The sequence below is a fragment of the Lithobates pipiens genome, unplaced genomic scaffold (assembly GCF_037356315.1).
Source record: "Lithobates pipiens isolate NorthernLeopardFrog02 unplaced genomic scaffold, aLitPip1_a1.2 Scaffold_13, whole genome shotgun sequence".
NCBI lineage: Eukaryota > Metazoa > Chordata > Amphibia > Anura > Ranidae > Lithobates > Lithobates pipiens.
Genome location: NW_027507718.1, coordinates 387,795,889 through 387,819,410, shown reverse-complemented (window position 1 = coordinate 387,819,410; position 23,522 = coordinate 387,795,889). Strand labels below are relative to the sequence as shown.

Here is a 23,522-nt window from a genome sequence, read left to right as displayed (position 1 = left end):
TTATAAGACATTTTTCATATTTATAGTCATTGCCAAAAATATTGGCACCCCTGCATTTGTCAGATAATGCACCACTTTGCCTAGAAAATTGTTACAATTATGTCTTAAATCCTTGAGGTGTCCTTCACAGATTTACACCCCTTAAAGTGGACCTCGTTTCCCCTATGTCAAAAACCTGTTAGGTTTCACCACCTTCTGTAATGTAGGGAATGATGTCATGCCCCTTCAGATGAAATCCTGAGAATTGTGATTAGCCTAAATCTCACAAGCCAACACTACAGCACGATGCAGGAAGGTATTCTTGCAAGAATTGGACAACTAAGCATTAGCCAGGATCCTGCCTCAAGGAGCTTGACGTCACCCTCACCCAAGAGGTAACATGCGGAAGTAAGAAAAGGGTACATTTAATAACTTTTAACCTACAAGATTTTTTTTAACGTATTACAGTTTTTTGGCATGGGGCAAAATAAAAACCAACTGGCATTTTAGCCTGATTGAAGGAAACCTGTCATTAAGAAGTACGTAGGATGCCACTGCCAATCTATTTTCATGAGAATACCAATTGCCTTGACATGATGTTGATGTTCTGGATTCAATACTTTGAGTTACTGACCCAAAGCAAGTATAGAAATAAAAGGCCTCCTTACTTTTATCCATTTACAGCATATTTGGTCTGTTATTAACAGGGGTTGGTGCCAGACAAAGCGAGGCAAGACAAATTTTCAAGAGTGGGGCCAGAAACCAAACGTGCCTTGTTTTTTCTAAAGATGTGCTTTAGTTAGCACTTCTGTCTTCAGCACTGGGGTCGGTGTTTTTTTTTTTTTTTTTTTTAAAAAATGTTTATTGAAAAGCATATCATACAAGTTAAGTACGTGCAGGTATTAAGGCACAACAACAGTAATGGGGATATCCCCTACACATATATTGCAATGTACATTGATTGCAGAATATAAGGTAAACAAGGGAAAATAGGAGTAGAGAAAGCCACTATAAATAAGCACATATTAGAACATCTGTCGTGAGCAGAAATATTAGGGCCAAAAATGATATGATGTGCTGGAATCCTAACGGTTCTCCTGTGTTACCATCCACCCCAAATGGGATCACGCTGTGGATGGTTGGAAGGCGTGAACTTCATGTTGCGTAAGGAAAGGAGATTTCGTCATGTTCTATAAAGACATCTTGTTATTTACGTATTAGGAAACATAACCAAAGGTGAATATTATAGACAGTAAGGAAGTAAGGTCAATCCAGCAGCTTCCCTGTATGCAAGAGGTATGGGCATAAAGGACTGACAAGGGTGGGGGATACAATTGATAGGGAGGGAAAGGGAGAGGTCAGGAAGCTAAGGTATAAGGGGATATGTTTTCTCAGGGGGGAGGTGAGGTATAAATGGAAAGTAAGGGTTATCCTTAATCAGCTAAAGGAAGACGGTCGAGCAAGAATGGAGTTTTGTCCCGAAAGGGGCTTCTTAGGTAGGAATAGTATTGGTAGGGGATTTAGAGGCCCGGAAATGCATCCAGCACGCCCATTTATGGGAAAATTGTTCATGTCTATCATGCGCTTGGTGAATTAATCTCTCCATTTCTTCTATTTTATCCATCTGTCTCAGCCACTCGTCCATAGATGGAGGAGTCACAGTTCGCCAATGCCGTGGGATACATAGGGTTGCTGCATTTATCAAATGTGGGACTATCGAAGTTTTATATGTTTTATTTGAGAGTATTGTGTGGTGTAATAGATATTGTGCCGGGGAAAATGCTGGCTGATAGGTAGTGATTTTAGTTATTGTTTCATGTATTTCCTTCCAAAAGGGCTGGGGTATGGGGTAATCCCACCATATGTGTAAGAAGTTACCAATTGGAGCATTGCAGCGCCAGTAGACTGGGGGGACATCTGGGAAGAATGTGTGAATTGTCAGGAGTGCGATACCACCTAGAATAGATTTTGTATCGATTTTCTTGTATGGACACATTGATAGATCGTTTGTGAATATGTTCATATATCAAAGCCCATTGTTGCGTGGTCAATGTAGTTTGTAAATCTGATTCCCAATGTTGTAGGATAGGTAGCTGTGGGGTAAGGTCAGAGCTAAGCATTTTGACAATAAGGGAAATTATATGTGTTTGCGGTTCCGATCTAGTGCATAAAGATTCAAATGGAGTAAGGGGCGAAGACCAGTGTGAGAATGGTCTCGTCGATGTGAAGAAGTGTCGGATTTGAAGAAATTTAAAAAATGGGAGGCATAATTCAGGAAATTTGTCAACCATAGCAGGGAACGTCAACAACTTCCCTCGGTCAAAAAATTGATATGCTCTGTAATTGTTTCCTTGGAGAACATCATTTGTTCCAGGTACGGTAAGGTCTGGAGGAAAGTTTGGGTTCGAGGAAAGCGGAGTGATTGGGCCGTGAGGTGCATTAATGTGAAGAGATTTGTTTGTCTGAAAGCTTTAATGGTGGGGCCTATTAACGGGTGATGCGTGCAAGATAAGAGGATGGCTTGTTTTGTTATCCAGGGTAAATGGGAGATAGGGAACGGGGTAAACGCGTTTTCCAATGACACCCAAGCTTTATTTTTCTGGTGTATGTGCCAATCAACTATTCTGGCAAGAAGAGTCGCATTATAATATGTATGGAGATCAGGAACTCCTAGGCCTCCACATAGTTTGGGAAGAATGAGTTTGGCCCAACTTAGTCGGGGTGGACGATGAGACCATAGAAAGTCTCTACATATCATTTTGTAGGAGCGAAAAAAGTATTTGGGAATATCAATAGGGATAGCTTGCATTAGATAAAGTAATTTGGGGAGGACAGTCATTTTCAGAATAGCTACTCTGCCAAACCATGAGAAGGGGCCCCTTTGCCATTTTTGGAAGTCCGATTGAAGCCGAAGGAGTGCAGAGGTATAGTTGAGTTCAAATAATCTCGACAAATTGGATGGGATTTTAATGCCCAAGTACGTTAGCGCGTCATCTTCCCAACAAAATGGGAAATTGAGGCGGCATTGTTCTACTATTTTAGCAGGCAAAGAAACGTTTAACGCCTTTGATTTGTCAAAATTTATTTTCAGGTTAGAAATAGTAGAAAAGGCAGCAAGGTCTTTCAGTAGGTTTGGGAGAGTAGTAAGTGGGTTAGAAAGGTATAACAATGTCGTCCGCGTAAGCCGCAATTTTATAGTGATTGTTTTGGATGTTAATGCCTTGGATGGAGGGGTTTTCTCTAAGCATGCGAAGCAGGGGCTCTAAGGTTAAAACAAAAATGATCGGTGAAAGTGGACATCCTTGACGTGTACCATTGGTGATAGAGAAGGCGTTCGATAGGTGGCTGTTGACTTGTATACGAGCTGTGGGGACCGAGTACAAGATTGATATCATTTGAATCATTCGAGAGGGTATACCTATGTGTTGTAGGGCGGGGGAACATGTAGTCCCAGGCCACTCTATCGAACACCTTCTCAGCATCCAAAGATAAAAAGAAGCCCTTGCTCTGTGATGATGTCAACCAATGATGTATATTTAGGGTTTTAATGGTATTATCCCTAGCCTCTCTACCAGGGACGAAACCAACTTGGTCAGGCGATATAATATGAGGGAGCAAGGGGATGAAGCGATTTGCTATAATTTTGGCAAATAACTTTATGTCTACATTGAGCAGGGAAATGGGGCGGTAATTTGGGATCAATGTCTCATCCTTGCCAGGTTTGGGGATCAGGGTAATATGTGCTTGCACAAGGTCAGTATGGGATTGTGTGTGTGAGGTGAAATTATTAAATGTGCGTTGGAAATGAGGGAGTAACAAGTCTGGAAATGCTTTGCAATACGCTGCCGGTAGGCCGTCTGGACCTGGGCTTTTACCAGTTTTAAGTTGTTTAAGGGCGCAGATCACTTCTTCCTTAGACAGGGGGGAGTCAAGCGCCTGTTGATCTAAAGACTCAATAGGTGATGGGGAAAATTTAGATAAAAATTATTTTATCCATTCCGATTTATCGTTCATTTTAGCATTCGGGGACTGTTGCTGAAGATTATATAGTGAACGGAAGTATTGTACAAAATGTTCTGCAATAGCGTTCGCTTCTATTACTGAATCTCCTTTGGGCGTTACGATCTTGTGTATGGTGTGCTTTGCTTTTTTGGTTTGTATAGCCCTTGCTAGGAACTTGCCGGCTTTATTACCAAATTCATAGAAGACTTTGTTGGATAAGGCAAATTGGCCTGGGGTCGGTGGTTTGACTCCCAGTCAATACACTATTTGCATGGAGTTTGCATATGTGGAAATCTGAGGATGTTAATTGGCTCCCATTTAAAATGTGTGTGTGTGTGTGTGTGAATTTCTCTCTCATTATATATATATATATATATATATATATATATATATATATACATATACATACACATACACATATATACACATATACACATATATACACACACACACACACACACAAACGTGAGATAAGGGCCTTAGGAATGTAAGCTCCTTGATTGCAGGCACCGATATACAACGTAAAATATGTAAGACGCTGTGTACATTTTTTGTGCTATAGAAATGTCTAGAATAATCACATTTTACTGTAAGTTTAGTAGAGTTATACTTTAAATTTGCAGCAGCCCCATCAATAATTACACTAATCTGACTGGATTCAAGGCCAAATAGTCTCTCCTTGGAAAGTCTCCCAGCGAGGCAGTAATTTTTCTGTGCATGTGTGGAAGAATCTCCAGTAATTGCTAGAAAGAACACCAACCATGGGGATTATCTGTTATCTTAAAGGAACAAGAAGGGATGTAAATCCCCCCTTCCCCCGCTCTTCCCCGACCTCCCGTCCCACCAGCCGACACTTCTGCCGGCTAGCCTGAGACCCAAACAAAGCTGGATTTGGCTCCGATTGGGTATCTGATGTAAGGTCCCGGAAGAAACGTCACATCCGGTTTACTCGGCTGCCAATGGCACCAATTTTTTCTTTAAAAAAAAAAAAAAAAAAAAAAACAGTATTCAGAATAGCAAATTTTGGCGATCTGAATACTTTTAAGTGTAAAGGAGGAATTTGGGGTCTTATTAGTTAGAACCCCAATCCCTCAATAAAGAGTACCTGTCACCATAACCTATTACTGTTACAAGGGATGATTACATTCCTTGTAACAGCAATAAAAGTGATTAGATTTATATTATATATATATATATATATATATATATATATATACATATACATATACATATACATATACATATACATACACACATACACACACACGCGATGAAAAAAGAAAATATATAGTTTATATATAAATCAAAAAAAAATTTTAAGGTGCCCTTCGCAAAGAAAATGCATATGCAAGTGGCACCCGCAAATTTAACCACTACAATACAGGGCACTTTTACCCCCTTCCTTCCCAGCCCAATTTTCAGCTTTCAGCGCTCTAGTGTTTTCAGTGACAATTGCGCGGTCATGCTACACTGTACCCAAATGAAATTGTTATCATTTTGTTCGCACAAATAGAGCTTTATTTTGGTGTTATTTATTCACGACTCCGTTTTTTTTTTTTGCGATATAAGCGCAAAAATAGCGCAAATTTGGAAAAAAAACAATATTTTCTTTTTTCTATTTGAAAAGAAATCCAATAAAATCAAATTTTGTCATAAATTTAAGCCAAAATGTATTCTGCTACATGTTTTCGGTAAAAAAAATTCCGTTAAGTGTATAATAATTGGTTTGTGTGATCACGGACATATGTACGCAAATGATCATGTACATATGTGTGCAGGTGATCACGTACATATGTGTGCAGATAATCATTGGGACATGAGATTTTAGTGGGACATATGTGGGGGACATGTTTTTATTATTAGGGACATGTGTTTTTATTATTTGGGGACATGTGTGTTTTGGGGACATATGTGGGGACTGTGTTTGTACTGTGTGGTGTGTTGTGTGTTTACACTACACTGATGATCAGTGAGTAAAAAGCTGTAAAAAGAAGCCCATACTCACTGATCATCAGCCGGCTGCAGCGTTCTGCTCTCCTCTCCTCAGCGGGGACTTCCGTGTGAGGAGAGGAGAGCCGATTGCCTAGCAACCGGCTGTTTGTTTACATCACATGACGGCCGTGATTAGACACGGCCGTCATGTGATCAGGAGGGCCAATCACAGAGCCCTCCTGCCGATCTGAGATGTGCCGTGTCCGGGTGACACGAGCACATCGGGATCGCGCCGCTGCGCGGGCGTGCGCGATCCCGCTATTCCTGAAGGACGTTCCTGAACGTCCTATCAGGAGTAGACGGCTCCCACCCGGCCGTATATATGCATTGGCCGGGTGGGAAGTGGTTAAAACCACACGTAAGGTATCGCCTCAATCGTCAGAGTAATAATTCTAGCAAAAGATCTCCTCTCTGTAACTAACCTGGTGACCATTACTTTTTTTTTTTTTTTTTTTTTTTTTTAAGCATCACCCAAGGAGATTTTTTTTTTTTTTTTTTTTTTTTTAGGTACTGTAGCGTCGCCATTTCAAGAATGTGTGCAATTTCAAAGCATGACATGTTAGGTATCTATTTACTTGGCGTAATATCTTTCACATTATACAAAAAAAAGGACAAACTTTACAGTTTCGTTTTTTTTTTAATTCAATAAATTTTTTGTCCCCCCAAAGAATGAGTTTGAAAGACCGCTGTGCAAATACTGTGTGACATAAAATATTGCAACAATCACCATTTTATTCTCTAGGGTCTCTGCTAAAATTATATAGAATGTTTGGGGTTTCCAAGTAATTTCTAGCAAAAAATACATATTTTAGCTTGTAAGCAACAAATGTCAGAAATAGGCTTAGGCATGAAAGGGTTAATAAAAACCAGCGAGCAACCATTTTCCAACTATTCTACAGGACCTTTGCTTTCTGAAAATATATAATGTTTGTGGGTTTAAATTTTCTAGCAACAAAAATGCAGATTTGATGTGCGCCAAAAAAAAAAAAAAATAATTCTGAGATTGCACCAGAAGTCATTAACTCACTTCTATGGAGAAGGGCAATACATGGCTCACATTCCCCCGATACAGCATATTATGCAGAATTTGAGCCATCTTTGGCCAGCTTTAGTATTTCTTTCCTTTCAGACTTTAGTTATTATTCAAATATTCTAGCAATATAACCATTTCATCTTCTGCCACTTGGTTACAACACCGTTTCTTAACTCATCTCTGTTTTTGCTCCTTATACAGTCCATTACTTCCTTTTTTTCCTCATCATACAGTCCATTAAACGCTATGCATTATTATGCACAGTTACATGACATTCTACATCTTGCATTCAGCACAACGGTTCTTTCCGTCACTACACTCAAAAAGCATTCACCTCTCATGTGGCATTACATATGCAATATGTACCCCGCATCACTCCATAGGACCCACTCACATGTTCTGCTTATTCACGCTTTCCTTTTTTAACCTTTGCGTTTCTTCGCTTTCCTCACTTCCTTCCATAATTGTTATCACAGTGGCTTATCAATCTGTATAATAGGATGTTAACCATGCATGACTTGTAAAATTATGTAATTTGCATAAAGCAAATACCATTATTCTTGCGTAGTAGTTGGTTATATGTGACCTTCTGTGCCACCACTAATATGATCCTGACTGAAAAAACAGACAATATTAGAAAAGCTTTTATTGAACAGACAAAATGTTTTCTCTTTTATATATCAGTCTATTTTATATGTAATTTTTTTTTCTTACTAACGTAAAGTTATTTTCTGGGTTTTTACCCCCTCTTGCCCCCTTCTCTTCTTTTATGCATGTAGTCGATTAATAAAAATAAAAAAAATTTGTTTTAAACATATTGTATGGCTCTCGCGGAATTACATTTTAAAATATGTGGCGTTTATGGCTCTCTCAGCCAAAAAGGTTCCCTACCCCTGGACTACGTATTGTCCAGTAAGAAGTATTGTCCCTCCTATGTTCTTCAGGTAAAGAGCAGATAAAGAATTGTTACTGGGGGGGCAATCAAGACGAACCCCAGAAACTATAAGGCTCCGTACACAGCGTGCACTGAAAGGGTGAACCATTTTTAGAGGCATTTAGGTATAAACTGTCTAGCAATGCTGAGAATTGAATAGAGCCAATTTCCCTTCATTGTGACCTTGTGTTTTCTGCCTTGTCTCGGTGGTAGCTCGCTGTATTCTAACACTCAAAATTGTTCAGAAGGCAGACAAGGCACGGCCAGTGTTAGCTGTTAGCACACGACACGGTTCGCTTTCTCCTTTATTTACTTTATCACACCAAAGTATTTTTGGGTTTGCCCTTTTTGCTTTTCATTTGATCACCATCTGTTTTTTTTTGTTTTTTTATGCATAAAAGTCAAAGCTTCCTGCACGCTTTTCATAACCTTATTTGTTTTTTTTAGATAATGGATCCAAGCATTCCAAAATAACAAACCACAAAATCTTATTTTTGGCTTTGTTTTGCTGCAAAATACAGCGAATAGCAATATACTATTACGAAAATCCCAGTCACCATTACAGACAACCCAGGTAGGTACCTCGTTAGTTCCATGCCTGCCTTGGTTGTAGCCTGTATGGGTTGCCTCTCCCGAGCTGTCCACCACAGCTCCTGGTTAGGGGGTGTCCTTGGACAGTTTGGGGCGCCCAGCCACCCCAACACCAATTTGCATATCCGAGTAAGTAAACATGTACTCTGTGTTGGGTTTATCCACCCTTCCCTTTTTCATGTTATTCATTATTTTATTTGATTATTCACATATTACCATTTCATTATCGATCCATCATGTGCTTTGCTCCTGATGAGTGGTTCAAAAACCACAAAGGGCGTAGAGCTACTAACTGCTGTGATTCTACCAACATTTATCCGAGTTTTTTTTTGTTTTTTCATAATACTTTATTATAACAAGTACACGTTTTCTTTGCTTGATTAACTGATCTGTGTTAATGCAGCCAGGCTCTCCTCCACTTCTGACAATTTCTTCAGCATTTCGTTCAGTTTAGCTTCATTGAATTCAAGGCACAAAAATTCAGGTTGCTTGTCATTTGCCCCAATCTCCATCTCCACCACAGCAGCAGCATTGCTGACTTGGTCCGAGTACCTGGACTGTGATTTTACATCTACCCTCCATTTTAAGCTTTTAAGGGTGTTCTCCCATCTGGTGTGGTTGATCATACTTTCCCGAATCTTTCTTTTGTGGTTCTTCCAAAACTTAGCGATGACTGCAGATTGTTCAACCGTGATTCCCCCTTGCTTTTTAGTCTGTGCTGTCAGAAAAGACTCAATCTGGTTTGCATCCATATCTGCAGACACTACGGACTTGACAATGCCTTGCATCTTGTCGTGCAGCGCTCGGAACTCATCTAGCGGCAGATCGGGGTACAGCTCCCTCTTCAGCAGCTCCTCATTAATCTCAGAGTTCCCATAATACCTGCTCTGAGCAATTCCATTCAGCAAACCACTCAGAGATTTGATGTTCTCTGCATCAGCCATGACAGCTACACGACCACATTTATCCGAGTTTTAAGTTATTACTGTATTATCTTCATTTACAGACCTAGGGAGGCAATAGGTCCTGCAGGCTTTACCGTGTCAATCATTTTCCCTAAATGTAGCTTTTGGTGAACTCTGGAATTTTATCATGAGATATCATTGTTATCATTACGTTTAAATATTTTTTAAAAATTTACACTGATACTATATATTTTTGTACCAGCATTTTATGTATGTATTATTGTCATAACCAATAAAATTCCTACATATTCACCAATCAATTCTATTGCTACCTTGTGCTTCACACAAAGTCCCTGTCAGGGCTGGCTGCTCAGCTATCGGCTAATTGCCAGCTCTCATCTCTCTCCACAGTTACCAGCTGTTCCTGATCCTGCTCGTCTGACCTGCCTACTTAAAAGCTGTCCAGATCACTTCATCTCTGCCTTTGCCTTGGTCACATCACAAGAAACCATCTCCTGCGGTTCTGTTTAAAGACTGGCTTGCTGACATCCCTTCTGGCTCCTTATCCTGCTTGCTGTTGCTCCACTTGGATCCCTGACTTCTGGCCTGGTTGATTACCCGATCTGGTTATTGAACTCTGGCCTGGCTGACTACTCGATCCGGTTACTGGACTCTGGCTATGCTTGGACTACGCTTCCTCTATTTACCATTTTATTTAATAAACAAATGCGATTTAATTGTACTTCTGTCTCGTTCTGATTCATGGTTTCTGACAGTCCGGCACCCCTTGTTCCCCTCCTCTTCAACCCAGGTAGGTGGATAGGACATTTTACATATAATATTATACAATATTCTATCCAGCCAGCAGATGGAGCTAGAGAGGCCAATTTTTAAATTATCGACTATTTTAGCTTTCAGTTGTGTTGAAAGCAGCCCCCTGGCTCACAGCTCTGGTAGCCAACCTGCGGCTCAAGGGGCCGTATCGCTCGCAGTTACATTGAGCCAGTAGACAATGTTCTCTATGACCAAATGCTTATAGAACATCAAAGGACAGTGAAGAAATTTGTAAAACCGGTTTCTGTTAGATAAATGATTTGTTTTATTAGGAATGCCATTTATTACTTTTTCTATAATGTACATTCTTTTTTTTTTTTTTTTGTCTCTGACCTTTAATAAGGAATCTTTCTCTCAAAATTAGAAAGAAAAAAAAAACACAAGTCATTTTTAAAGAGATGTGTAGGGAGAGCTGTCCTGTAAAGTGACTTAAATGGCAGTGATCACTAGCAGTCTCTTGTAACATGTCCCACGTTTCTGACAGTCTACTGCAGCAAAATCCCTAGCGTCTAATCACACCTATAGCATGTCCAAAGTCTGTGAGAGTCTACCGCGCATATCCCTAAATTCCAACCATGCTTATAGCAATCTTTCTGCTTTGTTCAACAATACAGCTGATGCTCGAGGCTGCCACTGCACCAAGACGGCTTGGAAAGGCACAGAGACCGATGATTTACCTATTGTACCTGTAATACTCTTACTAATACGATTTTGTGGGTTGACAATTGTCTTCATTTTTAATTTTAATACTTCACTTAGTCTGGCGCCCCTCTGTTCCTATTTTTACCATATGGTAAGTTACCTGCTTCACACTAAGGGTGCTGCTTGATCTGCAAACTATGGTCTTTTATTATGGATTTTTTTATTACACTTTGATGGTTTATTATGTGCTTTTGAACATAAGGGTGCCACTGCCAGGTGCTGCATGAACATCCTCTTATGTATGGACTCTCAGTCTGGACTAATTACACCATGTTCTATTGATACATGCTATACACCCCTCTAGCACCACTCTATACCTTTTTTTTTTCTTAGAACCATAGTCTTAGAGTCTCCTGCAGCATGTCCCTAATAACACCTTTAGTGTGACCATACCGGGACAATTCCCTGCAGCATGTCCCTAGTGTCTAACCACATCTGTAGCATTGAATTAGAAAAAGAAAGGTGGGACTTTATATAAGACCATGACCATTGAGTACACAGGTCTCCATCCCTAATTGCGTAGAGGATAGAAGGGGGAAATTTGGGGCCAAAGGGGCATTGGAACTTTATATGAAACACACTGCTCGGGTAGGATGAGACATTAAACATAGTATAAATAATATTGAGTAGTGACAACAATGGGCATAATGCAATAATTGATATACATTTAATTAAAATCAAAAAGTATGATACAAGGTAAGTAGAACATGATTAATGCATCATATCGTATTGTTTCATATAAAGTCCCAATGCCCATTTGTCCCCAAATTTCCCCCTTTTATACTCTACACGTCTGTAGCATACTCATAGTCTCTGACCTTTACCTGTAGCAGGCCTGCAGACTTTTACGGTCTACTCTAGTATAAAGTCTCTGACCACTTTACATAGTTTTAGAAAGACTGAACATTGCTTGTGGCTCTTTGGGCCTTTGGTGATGTCAGGGGCCATGCTTTAGGCCCCATATCCCACAATAGGGATAAAGCTTTCCTGCAAAAGGGAATTTAATAAGACACGCAGCCATTCACTAAAATTAGAAGAAGAGCAGTTTACCCTTTAAGTGCGTAGGAGGGTTCTTTCTGTAAGAGCGGTTAATATGTGGAATTCTCTTCTACAGGCGGTGGTTTCAGCAGGGAGAATCAATAATTTCAAAAACTATTAGATAAGCACCTGAACGACCACAACATACAGGGATATACAATGTACTACTGACATATAATCGCACACATAGGTCGGACTTGATGGGCTTGTGTCTTTTTTTCAACCTCACCTACTATGTAACTATGTCAAGTAATTTTGATCACCACATATTTAGAGAGCTCCTATGTTATCATAGTAGTGACGCCTCTTTCTCGTCACTAATAAATCAAAATAAAGTTTTTTTTTTTTTGTTTTTTTGCAGTACCGTTTTTGGCTAACCCACAGTGCCTAAAAAAAAATAACATAAAACCACACAAATAAAACAAAAAAAACATAAAAAAAAATAGGACTTCAAATCATTAGTGTTTCATTTCACTGTGCACGTGCTTTTTTCTGACTAGCTTGTATGAGCAGATGCATGAGCATGAACTAGGGCCTGGAACAAATGGTCAAATCCTATATCAGCACTGGGCTGCAGTGATACTTGGAGGTGCCAAACTGTCTATAATTAACTTACACAAGTCTACCGTTTTACAAGTCTTGGCAGCCACAAATCTGTCTGTATTTATTTTCTCTTCTTTTGCTGAAGAATTACTAAGTGCTTCATGCCACCTCAAATTATTTTCTAGTCTGCTCACTGCTGCAGTGACAAATGTCTGTTGCGTAGACTGAGCTATTTCCAACTCACTATAAAGTGCCTGCAGGCAGCTGTAGAGAAGCAATCACAGCTGATTACATTTTCCAGGATAGAAGAAGGGAAAAGGGGCAGAAAAAAGAAGAGGAAAATTAAGTTTGGCTTACCTTCCTTTAGAGCTTTATCCATGCTGTGACATATAACCACTCTTCTAAGCTGGACTGGTTCATGTACATTCACCGGCTGCATACTCTGGAAAAAAATAAAATGGCGTAATCATATCAGAGGTTGCAGCAAACATTCTGCTGAATACTGAAGAGGATCTACAGCTAATACACAACTGGTGGGTTTTCTGCCGACCAACAATTTACTACCCTTGTGGTTTTGGGCCCCGTTTCATATGGCCCCACTGGTAATTTGGATATATGCATCTTTTGTGAGCCCCAACTAACCCCCGAGTCGACATTCATGGGGGGGGGGGAAGACACACAAAATAAATGTATTTATTGCTTCTCAGGGGGGGACATGGAGGGGGCAGGATGGGTCCCGTCAGATTATATACAGGAGAATCTCTTGTTTACTCTGCTGCCTTTATAAAATTGGAAGGCCCGTCTACTGGGCTGGCATTGGACACTGTTCTGTCTATCATAGGAGGCAGGACTTTGTATTAAATAGGCTGCCAAGTAAACAGGAGATTCTCCTGTATGTAATCTGCTGGCACGTGTCCCGCCCCCCACCCTGTCCCCTCCGAGGCTGCAGATGGGCATCGATCAGGCTGCACTGTGATGGCAATGGTGAGGCTCCATTCACGACAATGGTGAGAGGCTCCATTCACCTCTGGGACTATGACTTCATAATGGGCGGGGACATCATCCGGTGATGTCCCTATATAAGTCGCCGCACGCTGTGTCCCTGCCATTGTGACCGGAGGCAGCGAAGAGGCAATATCTCCAGAAGAGAAGAACAGAAGACGGCGAAAGTGGCGACAAGAAGAACCGAAGAGGGGGACGAGACCCCCGAAGTCGGAAGAAGAGGGCGGCTGCGAAGAAGAAGAAAGCCGGGCTTCTCCGGTAGTAAAAGAGCTAGCAGAAGATAGCGGAGGAGTCTGGCGAGAAGACCCCCGAAGACTGAAGAAGACCCCCGGAGCTGTGCAATAAAACTATTTTAACCCTTGTTTGTTGTGGTTTTTTTTTTACTTTTTTTCATAGGTGAATGGGTAGGGGTACATTGTACCCCCTACGCATTCACATAGGGTGGGGGGCCGGGATTCGGGGGCCCCCTTATTAAAGGGGGCTCACGGATTCCGATAAGCCCCCCGCCCGCAGACCCCGACAACCAACGGCCAGGGTTGTCGGGAAGAGGCCCTTGTCCTCATCAACATGGGGACAAGGTGCTTTGGGGTGGGAGGGCCGCGCGCCCCCCCTTCCCCAAGGCACCCCCCATATTGAGGGTACGGCTCATGAGGGGGGGGGGGGGCGCTCGCTCGTCCCCACCCCCTTTCCTGGCCGGCCGGGTAGCGTGCTCAGATAAGGGTCTGATATGGACCGGGGGGGACCCCCACGCCGATTTTTCGGCGTAGGGGTTCCCCTTTAAGTCCATACCAGGTGATGGCCCCCTTCGCTGGCCCTGGCTACCTGGAGACGGGTGGAAAAAGTCTGTTCATTTCAAAAGTACGGCGGACTGGCGCACACACGGCCGGATTGTCCGCCGAAATGCAAGTCCGGCGGACAGATTGGAGTGCAAAAATACTTTTAGTTCGCCGGACTTTTGGGTTAAAAAAAAAAAAGAGTCCGCCGGAGCCCACACACAGCGGGATTGTCCGGCGAACTTGAGTCCGCCGGACGAGTCCACCGGATTGTTTCATCGTGTGTACGAGGCATTAGAGGAGGATCAGTGGAAACATGATGCACCTGAGCTCAATTATGAGTATCATGGCAAAGGCTGTGAATACTTAATTTACATGTGATTTTTATTTTTTATTTTTAAATACAGTTGGAAAGATTTTAAACAAATGTCTTTCACGTTGTCATTATAGGGTATTGTTTGAATAATTTTGAGGAAAATAATGAATTTAATCTATTTTGGAATACGGCAGTAACATAACAAAATGTGGAAAAAGTGAAGCGCTGTGAAACCTTTCTGGATGCACTGTACATAGTTACATTAGATCAATGTATCCATGTATAAAATATCCATACTTTAATTTTTACTGTACTGTGGATGTAGTATATATTTCAGGTACAATTTAGAGAAGATTTCAGAGGAGTAGGAACACAAGTACAAACTCTGGCTTTATTATTAGGTTTGCCACTTCAATTTCAGTTAAAAGTAAGTTTTACACACTGACAGAATTTGAAGAGATCACTATGAATATGACAAATTGAGGCTTCAACAAAAGACTCCCGACACACAAGTTCTTTCAGAAATACATGCCTTCTTGTAGCTTATTCCTGAAGTTATTCCTACCATGCCTGCAGTCTCTGACCCTCGCCTCCGCCACGCCTGCAGTCTCTGACCCTCGCCTCCGCCACGCCTGCAGTCTCTGACCCTCGCCTCCGCCACGCCTGCAGTCTCTGACCCTCGCCTCCGCCACGCCTGCAGTCTCTGACCCTCGCCTCCGCCACGCCTGCAGTCTCTGACCCTCGCCTCCGCCACGCCTGCAGTCTCTGACCCTCGCCTCCGCCACGCCTGCAGTCTCTGACCCTCGCCTCCGCCACGCCTGCAGTCTCTGACCCTCGCCTCCGCCACGCCTGCAGTCTCTGACCCTCGCCTCCGCCACGCCTGCAGTCTCTGACCCTCGCCTCCGCCACGCCTGCAGTCTCTGACCCTCGCCTCCGCCACGCCTGCAGTCTCTGACCCTCGCCTCCAACACGTCTGCAGTCTCTGACCCTCGCCTCCAACACGCCTGCAGTCTCTGACCCTCGCCTCCAACACGCCTGCAGTCTCTGACCCTCGCCTCCAACACGCCTGCAGTCTCTGACCCTCGCCTCCAACACGCCTGCAGTCTCTGACCCTCGCCTCCAACACGCCTGCAGTCTCTGACCCTCGCCTCCAACACGCCTGCAGTCTCTGACCCTCGCCTCCACCACGCCTGCAGTCTCTGACCCTCGCCTCCAACACGGCTGCAGTCTCTGACCCTCGCCTCCACCACGCCTGCAGTCTCTGACCCTCGCCTCCACCACGCCTGCAGTCTCTGACCCTCGCCTCCACCACGCCTGCAGTCTCTGACCCTCGCCTCCACCACGCCTGCAGTCTCTGACCCTCGCCTCCACCACGCCTGCAGTCTCATACCATTAGTCTAACTATATCCTGTTGTGTGTCTGCTGCCTCTGATAACGAATATTTACTGAAGTTTATGTTTTGCCCCTTTGGTGATGTTGTGGGCCGCTCAAATCTCCCCCCAATATTAGGTAAGTGAACGGAAGTATTATTTTGTGTTTCTAAATGCTGTACTGATGTTTACGCACCTATACATGTGCATACACAGAAACGCTTTAGAAAACATTTCATATTTTTTCTTTTTTACACAGGCTCTTTCTGCCAGCGATATCCTACGTGGATGATGAAGCAGCTCATTGCTGCGCTCTCAGTTGTTGAGCAGACCTTCCCGCGTGAATGACAGTCTCCAATCAGCTATGGTTGAGTGGATTTGTGATTCACAGAGTGGGTGACTGCGGGCAGACATCACCTGTAAATGCTTTCCTAGGCACTCCAATATCGATGCGGTGTCTGAATGACAGTACCATTCTTCATCATGGATGGATGATTATCTGTTCAGAAAAAACAATCTAGCTGCAGGGGAAATGCAGACTAGTGATCTATGTCTTATCGTACACATATATATATATATATATATATATATATATATATATATATATGATCTTATGTACCATCAAGTGTCCTGTGTGGTTCTTAAGTAACAATTGCAGACAAAAGGATGTTGTTTTTTCTTATGTATAGGCCTACTTCAGTATACAAGCTGTACACGTTTGTTTCTTCTGCAGCCAGTGGAAATCCACTGAAATTTTCCCCTAGGCACATTCCCTGTTTGATCTAGCAGAAGAAATTTACAAATCTGATCATCACACAGAACTGAAATTCATCGTCTCAAAAATAAATACATCACCATCAAAGGACATGCCTGCTTATCTATCCAAAATCTGTACACAGCTATAAAATAAAGAGACTGATCTGGAGATGAATGTACTTCTACAGAATCTAGGCGAGAAAGCACTGTATAGAAAGCAAGATCTAAGCTGCAGGACGGGTGTATTTATAGTCTGGTAAGGCACCGCAATATAGGGCATTGCAATGTATGGATTTATACGCTAAAGGATATTAATACTCAATTGGATCAAATCATGATTTTTTTTTTTGTTTCTATATATTGTGAGTTCTGATTTAATCGAACATTGCATATGTAGTGCCCGCTCCTGAAGAGCACGCTCTATGTTTTTATAAATTTAAGGTTACACCTGAACTGCAGTTTGGTTTGGGTGAAATTGTCTAAATTTGGACCTCAGCATCAGTCTGACTGGACTATGGGATGTTCAGCCTGGCCACAGGGGGGCATGGTCTCTTCTGGCAGGCGTGGAACTACAATCTGGTTGGGTACTTTAAGAATACTCTCTCTCGGAGCCTGCCCAGTGGGAGTGGCGCTCTTGCTGTGCTTTCTGGGAGAGGGTATTTAAGATGCGGATGTCACATGGTTCGGGGTTCCAGTCTAGAAGGATATGCTGACTTCATGGTCCTGGTCCTCCTGATCAGCCCCCAGGAAGGCTATGGCATGGGGTGTGGATCCACCCGACTTGTTGTCTTGGGGCTGGCTAGGCCGAGGCAAGGAAACTAAAGGGAGGATTCAGAGGTGTTTGGGTGCCGTCTCCAGTTTGGGAGAGACCCATTAGCTTCATAGCATTCCAGGGGAGAACTCTTCAGAAGAAGACCACGTACGGGTTGGTTTCTTAGCAAGAGCCTGGAAGAGCTGAAGTACCAAAGTGAATCTGGTCTTGTGAATATCGCCAAGCTGGCTGAAAGATCCAGGTATCACACGAGTGTTCTACAAGTTTAGATTTCCTACGTGTTCTACAATGTCTGTGGCAGAGACTTATCCCTGCATGTTCTACAACAACGTCTGTGGCAGAGACTTAGGCTGGGTTCACACTGCTGCGGTGACGAGAATCGGATGCAATTCGCACCGCACTGCAGTGCAAATCACATCTGATCTCTGTGCGATGCGATTTCAGCCATACAGATAGTATGGCTGAATTCGCATCGCATCCGGCCCAAACTCGCACAGGACCCTTATTTTGGTCTGCAGCAGAATCGGATCGCATGGGTGTTCACACCATGCGATCCGATTCCTGTCTGAGTTTGCAGATCGCACTGAGATATGCGAACTGATCTGGGGGTGTCATTAATGTTTCACTAACACTCCCAGCAGTTCGCATAGGGCACTGTGAACTGCCGCCGGGAGGCATGCGATGCGGGAACCCAGCCTTATCCTTGCATGTTCTACAACAACGTCTGTGGCAGAGACTTGTTCCTGAAGTTAAGCACCTTGTTGGCTGCTAGACCTTGTGGGAGAGGGACTGTCCAACCTGAGTGAACATCCAGTTGTAAATGGCTATTCTCTGGATTCAGTCAAAGTAAGCGAAGTTCTTCATTATTGACTTTGACAATAAGAGTACCTGAACTTTCTTCCTAACCCTCTGATCCCGATTTAAGAGACTGTTCATTGTTTACATTTTTGCAAATAAAATCCCTTTATGCGGATCTATCGTCAGTCTCTCAAGTTACTGGGCCATCTACCACGGGAACCCCTAGACGTGAAATGAGGAAAAGAAGGTAATGGTAAGCCCAATCAAACCACCAGCTCCCTCGGGGGTTAGTGCTACACGTTTACTTTAACCCTTTTGCTGCCAGAGCCACTTTTGTACACGTTTAAAAAAAAAAATTTTAGCCCTAAGGATTACATAAACCCCCAAAACATTATATAATTTTCTGAAAGCAGACACCTTCGAAAATAATGGAAGTTCCCCGTTTTTTTGTTACATATTAGCACAAAGGTGTAGGAAAAGAAAAAAATGTTGTTTACAAATACACTGAACACAATAAATTACCCAATTTAAAATATAAAAGATGAAGTTGCGTAGGGTAAAATCGATATCCAACACGTCAAACCTTAAAATTGCGTACACTCATGAAATGGCGACAAACTTCAGCACCCCATATTTTCCATAGGCAATGCTTTAAAAGCCCCTACAGGTCATTAGTTAGGAGTTACTCTGGTGCCACAATGATTGCTCTCATCTGGCGTGCACGGCAACCATAAAAATTCTCAGCTTCATACTAGAGGTAAGGAAAGTCTTTTTTTGCCAACAAGAGCATTTGCCCTCTAAAAACAATGCTACGGTCCATGAAAAAAGCCTCTCCATAGAGAATATCCCCTGAACCCAGCAAACATCCACATCCTGATCCAAGTCCTCTCTAGAAACTACAGCGGCAAACACGCCCTATTCAGATGGATGAAAACAGCACAATACACCCCCCAAACAAACAAAAACACCATAATACATTTTTTGAAACATGGCCTTACAGCTACAAAGGAGCATTCTTGTGTTTGGAACAAAACTGGGAGCAAGAGACACAGCTGACTGCTGGGATGTGAGCACATTCTTTCCTGTCCAGGGGCACACAGATACGGCAGATAACACATAGACACCCTATGGGAACACTCATCTATGTTCTGAGCCATATTTATATTACGCTAAATCTTGGCTCAAAGTCCCAAGTGTGAAAACAATATACTGCTGGCAGGAAAAGTAGAAAAGGAAAAGCGCAATTTTATTTGCACTAAAGAAAAATACACAGGCCAGTGACCTGATAATTATATGGGGAGAAGAACAAATAACTGCCTTCTAGTGAATGCGAGAGGTAAGATTAAGAAACCGTTGTCCGTTTATACATCCCTGCGCATTACTTTTAGAAATAAGTTATGCACGCAGTAACTTTAATACTAGACTCTCCAGTAAAAGCTGACTATATACTGTATATTGGCAATAATATGTTTAAGACTAAAAGTAAAACTTTTTTGGTCACAATAATACAAAATATTGCATTATATAATATTCTATCCAGTCAGCACAGGGAGCTTTAGCTTCATTTTTTTAATTCACTTCATCTCCATAATACCTGCTGTAAAAAAATAAATAAATACTGTTTACAGAGCTCAAGGTGTACATATTAAAAGGGGTTGTAAAGTGTTGTAAGGCAACATGGTTTAATATCATATTTCTGGAGTTGTCTTTCTTTTTGACACAACCAAGTGACTTAAGCTGGAAGATAAAAGCTGACCCAGTAGGGTGTTGATTCATGCCCTTGGTAGGGGGGAGTATGGGAAAAAAAGCTTGGCTCCTGACCAACTGGTGTGACAAGATTGAAATCCTTGATAAACACTCCGCAAGCAAGCTTCAAAAAGAGGGCCATTGCTGCCAAGATGATTTACAAAAGGTGGGCTACATAAGATCAAAGGGCCAGCAGTCACTGAAGATGACCAAGGTCACATAGCGATGATACATGGGCGAATGCTGCCCCTAGAGGCCAATACAGCAGGACGGACAGAAATATAACATATTAAGAAGGACTGCCTCTTAACTACTTTGACTCGTCAAAAGCCTAAATGGGCTGGCAATGGGGTTGGATCTGGACAGTGAATGAATTGAGTTTAAAAGTACACACAGAATGGAAAAATCTCTCTGTTGCTTCTCTTAGCCTCATGGCTCTCTTGCCATTTTGAGCCCAGCTAACAAGACAATATCTATAAGATGACCTTGCATAATTATTGATGTTTTTGTATTTTATATGCTCTGTAATATTTTCCTTTAGTGATTTATGTTAGCATTTCCTATTTTCTTGGGAAATAAATAAGACGTTGTTTTACTAAGCAGTGTGTTTGTAAAACGATCAGAATTTTAATAGACCAGATAACTTTAAGAATAGACAAGTTAATAGATATATGGAATAAATAGAGGGAATCCATAACCACCTAATATTTATGTAGCACCCCACTGGGTCTACTGGGAGCAGAAAGTTACCTCCAGATATAGGGAGCAAGCTTACATTCACCTCAAGGCCGAGTCCATGGCTAATGGGAAGTTGAACAGAATTTAGGCACCAGTCACTTTAGGTATTTTTCAATGCTTGAATTAGAACTTAAGAAAGGTTGTAGGAAAGAGGTTTAGCAATCTGTCCAATGAGGACCCGAGACAACGGCTGGAGCTCCTGGGCTCGTTCGACGATGGAAAGATCAGGTTGAAGTAAGGGGGGGCTCTGGGGGGCAGCTGCACTACAGAAGGTTTTTCACCTTAATGCACAGAATACATTATGGTGAAAAACCTCAAAGGTTTTACAAACCCTTTAAATAAATGAGGGGAGTAACTTATTAAATTGCTCTGTCCAAGGTTTCAATCAGACTTAAGCTGGATACACACTATACAATTTTAGATTTTTTTCCCTTTAGATTTACCAAAACCATATAATATGAGGCCAAACCTAAACACGTTCAATTTGGATGCAATCAGGCAGGTCCTTGCACTATATAGTTAATGGTAAATCTAAAAGAAATCTAACAAAAAAAAAAAAAAAATAGGATTTTTAAAACAGCTTACCTGTAAAATCCTTTTCTTTGATGTACATCAGGGGACACAGAGCCATAGTAATAAATATATGGGTTATATCGGCGTATCAGGTGCTGGGCACTGGCAACCCCTTAAGGCATGAACTTTCCCCATATAACTCCTCCCATTACTGGGAGTCCTCAGTTTTGTAGCCAAGCAATCAAAGTGTGTAAGAAGAAGAAGGGAGGGACCTCTGTGTCCCCTGATGTACATCAAAGAAAAGGATTTTACAGGTAAGCCGTTTTAAAAATCCTATTTTCTTACATCAGGGAACACAGAGCCATCTGAAGGGGGGCCGGGGGGGGGGGGGGGGGGGGGGGGGGACAGAATCAAGGAAACAGGAGGCCAGAGGACAAACTGCAGCCTGCAGTGTATGCTGTGCTCAAAGGCAATATCCTCATGACCTTTAATAACGATTTGATAAAATCAGATAAACGTCTGCACCGAAGACCAAGTCGCGGTCTTACAGATCTGAGCCATAGGGCTTGATGATGCACCACCCAATAGGCACTAATCGCCCTGGATGAGTGTGCTCTTAATAAGAGATGGAAGCATTTTCTTTTTTAAGCTGAAGCTTGATCAATCTCTTGACAAACCCATTTGGAAAATAGTGGATCTTGACGCTGCCTGCCCACATTTTTGACCCTCTGGCAGTACAAACAAAACCTGTGTTTTGCGAACCTGAGCGGTCGCCTTTAAATAGATTCTGATCGCTCTTACTACATCAAGAGACTGTAGTGCTTTCTCTTCCCCAGATTAAGGCTTCTGGGGAGAAAGAAGGAAGAATACCTTGGTTTAAATGAAAACCTGTTTAGGCGGCACAGTGGTGTAGTGGTTAGCACTCTCGCCTAGCAGTAAAAAAGGGTCGCTGGTTCGAATCCCAACCGTGACACTACCTGCCTGGAGTTTGCATGTTCTCCCTGTGCCTGTGTGGGTTTCCTCTGGGTACTCCGGTTTCCTCCTACACTCTAAAGACATGCTGGTAGGTTAATTGGCTTCTGTCCAAAATTGGCCCTAGTATATGAATGGGGACCTTGGATTGTGGGCTCCTTGAGGGTAGGGACCGATGTAAGTGTGTAATTTACAGGGATAGGGACAATTGTAGACACTCACTCAGGTTGAACTGGATGGACTGGTGTCTTTATTAAACCTTACTATGTAACTATGTATCACTTTTGGTAATTCAGGATGAGGACATCAAACCACCTCATCCTTATGCATGACGAAATATGGCTCTTACAAGACAGAGCCGTTAGTTTAGGATACTCTTCTAGCAGAAGAAATGGCAAGCAAAAAAAGATGATCTTTCTTGTCAAAGAACCAAGAGAATTTCTCGTAAGGTTCAAGCGGCTGATTCAGCAAAGCCAAAAAGACCAATTTTAAATCCTAAGGATTTAAAAGGTGCCTTGATAGGGGGAATAAACCGTGTTACCCCCTGAATAAGCTACGCACCAAGAGTGCGAAGCAAGAGGCCATAGGAAAAGACATTGACACAGCCTGGATCTAGCTCTTGATAAAAGTTAAGGCCAGCTTAATTTCAGATCCCATAGGCAGGAATCCTGCCTATTGACATACTTCCTGGGGTGCCAACCCCTTGATCCATACCAAGAAACCTATGCCTTCCAGATTCTAAAGTAAGTGATTCTGGAAGCCAGCTTCCTGGCATTAGTCAAAGTAGACAATACTGAAAGAGATCACCCACGATCCTTTATAGAGTGGGATTCAACAGTCAAACCTGTTAAACTCCTTCTCCGTAAAGTAGGATGAAATACCGGACCTTGTACAAGAAGGTCTGGCTATAATGGCAGAGTCCAAAGGACTTCTACTGCCCTCTTTATGATCTCGATAAATTAAGATCTTCTGGGACCTGGCTGGGGCCACCAGAATCACCTCCTTCTGTTCCGATTTAATCCTGCGGAGAAGACGCGGAAGTAGCAGAGCTGAAGAAATGCATAGATCAGTGAAAATCAGTTTTCACTGATCTATGCATTTCTTCAGCTCTGCTACTTCCGGGAAGACTAAATGCATCTGTTCTGCCTGCTAGCGGACCCCTTGTTTGACAAAGTTGTCAACTTTGTTAATGAATCTGGACGCGAATAAGTCC

At 42.3% G+C, this 23,522-nt stretch overlaps 1 protein-coding gene and 1 pseudogene across 1 annotated transcript in view; both read right to left on the bottom strand.

Annotated features, from left to right (window-relative positions):
• SNX25 (sorting nexin 25) overlaps positions 1 to 23,522 on the bottom strand; it is a 229,212-nt gene that overhangs the window by 153,669 nt on the left and 52,021 nt on the right. The window contains exon 2 of the mRNA XM_077477313.1: positions 12,911 to 12,995. Within this exon, the coding sequence (XP_077333439.1) occupies positions 12,911 to 12,995 (85 nt within the window). The remainder of the gene's footprint in view (positions 1 to 12,910; positions 12,996 to 23,522) is intronic.
• Positions 8,854 to 9,486, bottom strand: LOC143976136 (COMM domain-containing protein 1 pseudogene; annotated as a pseudogene).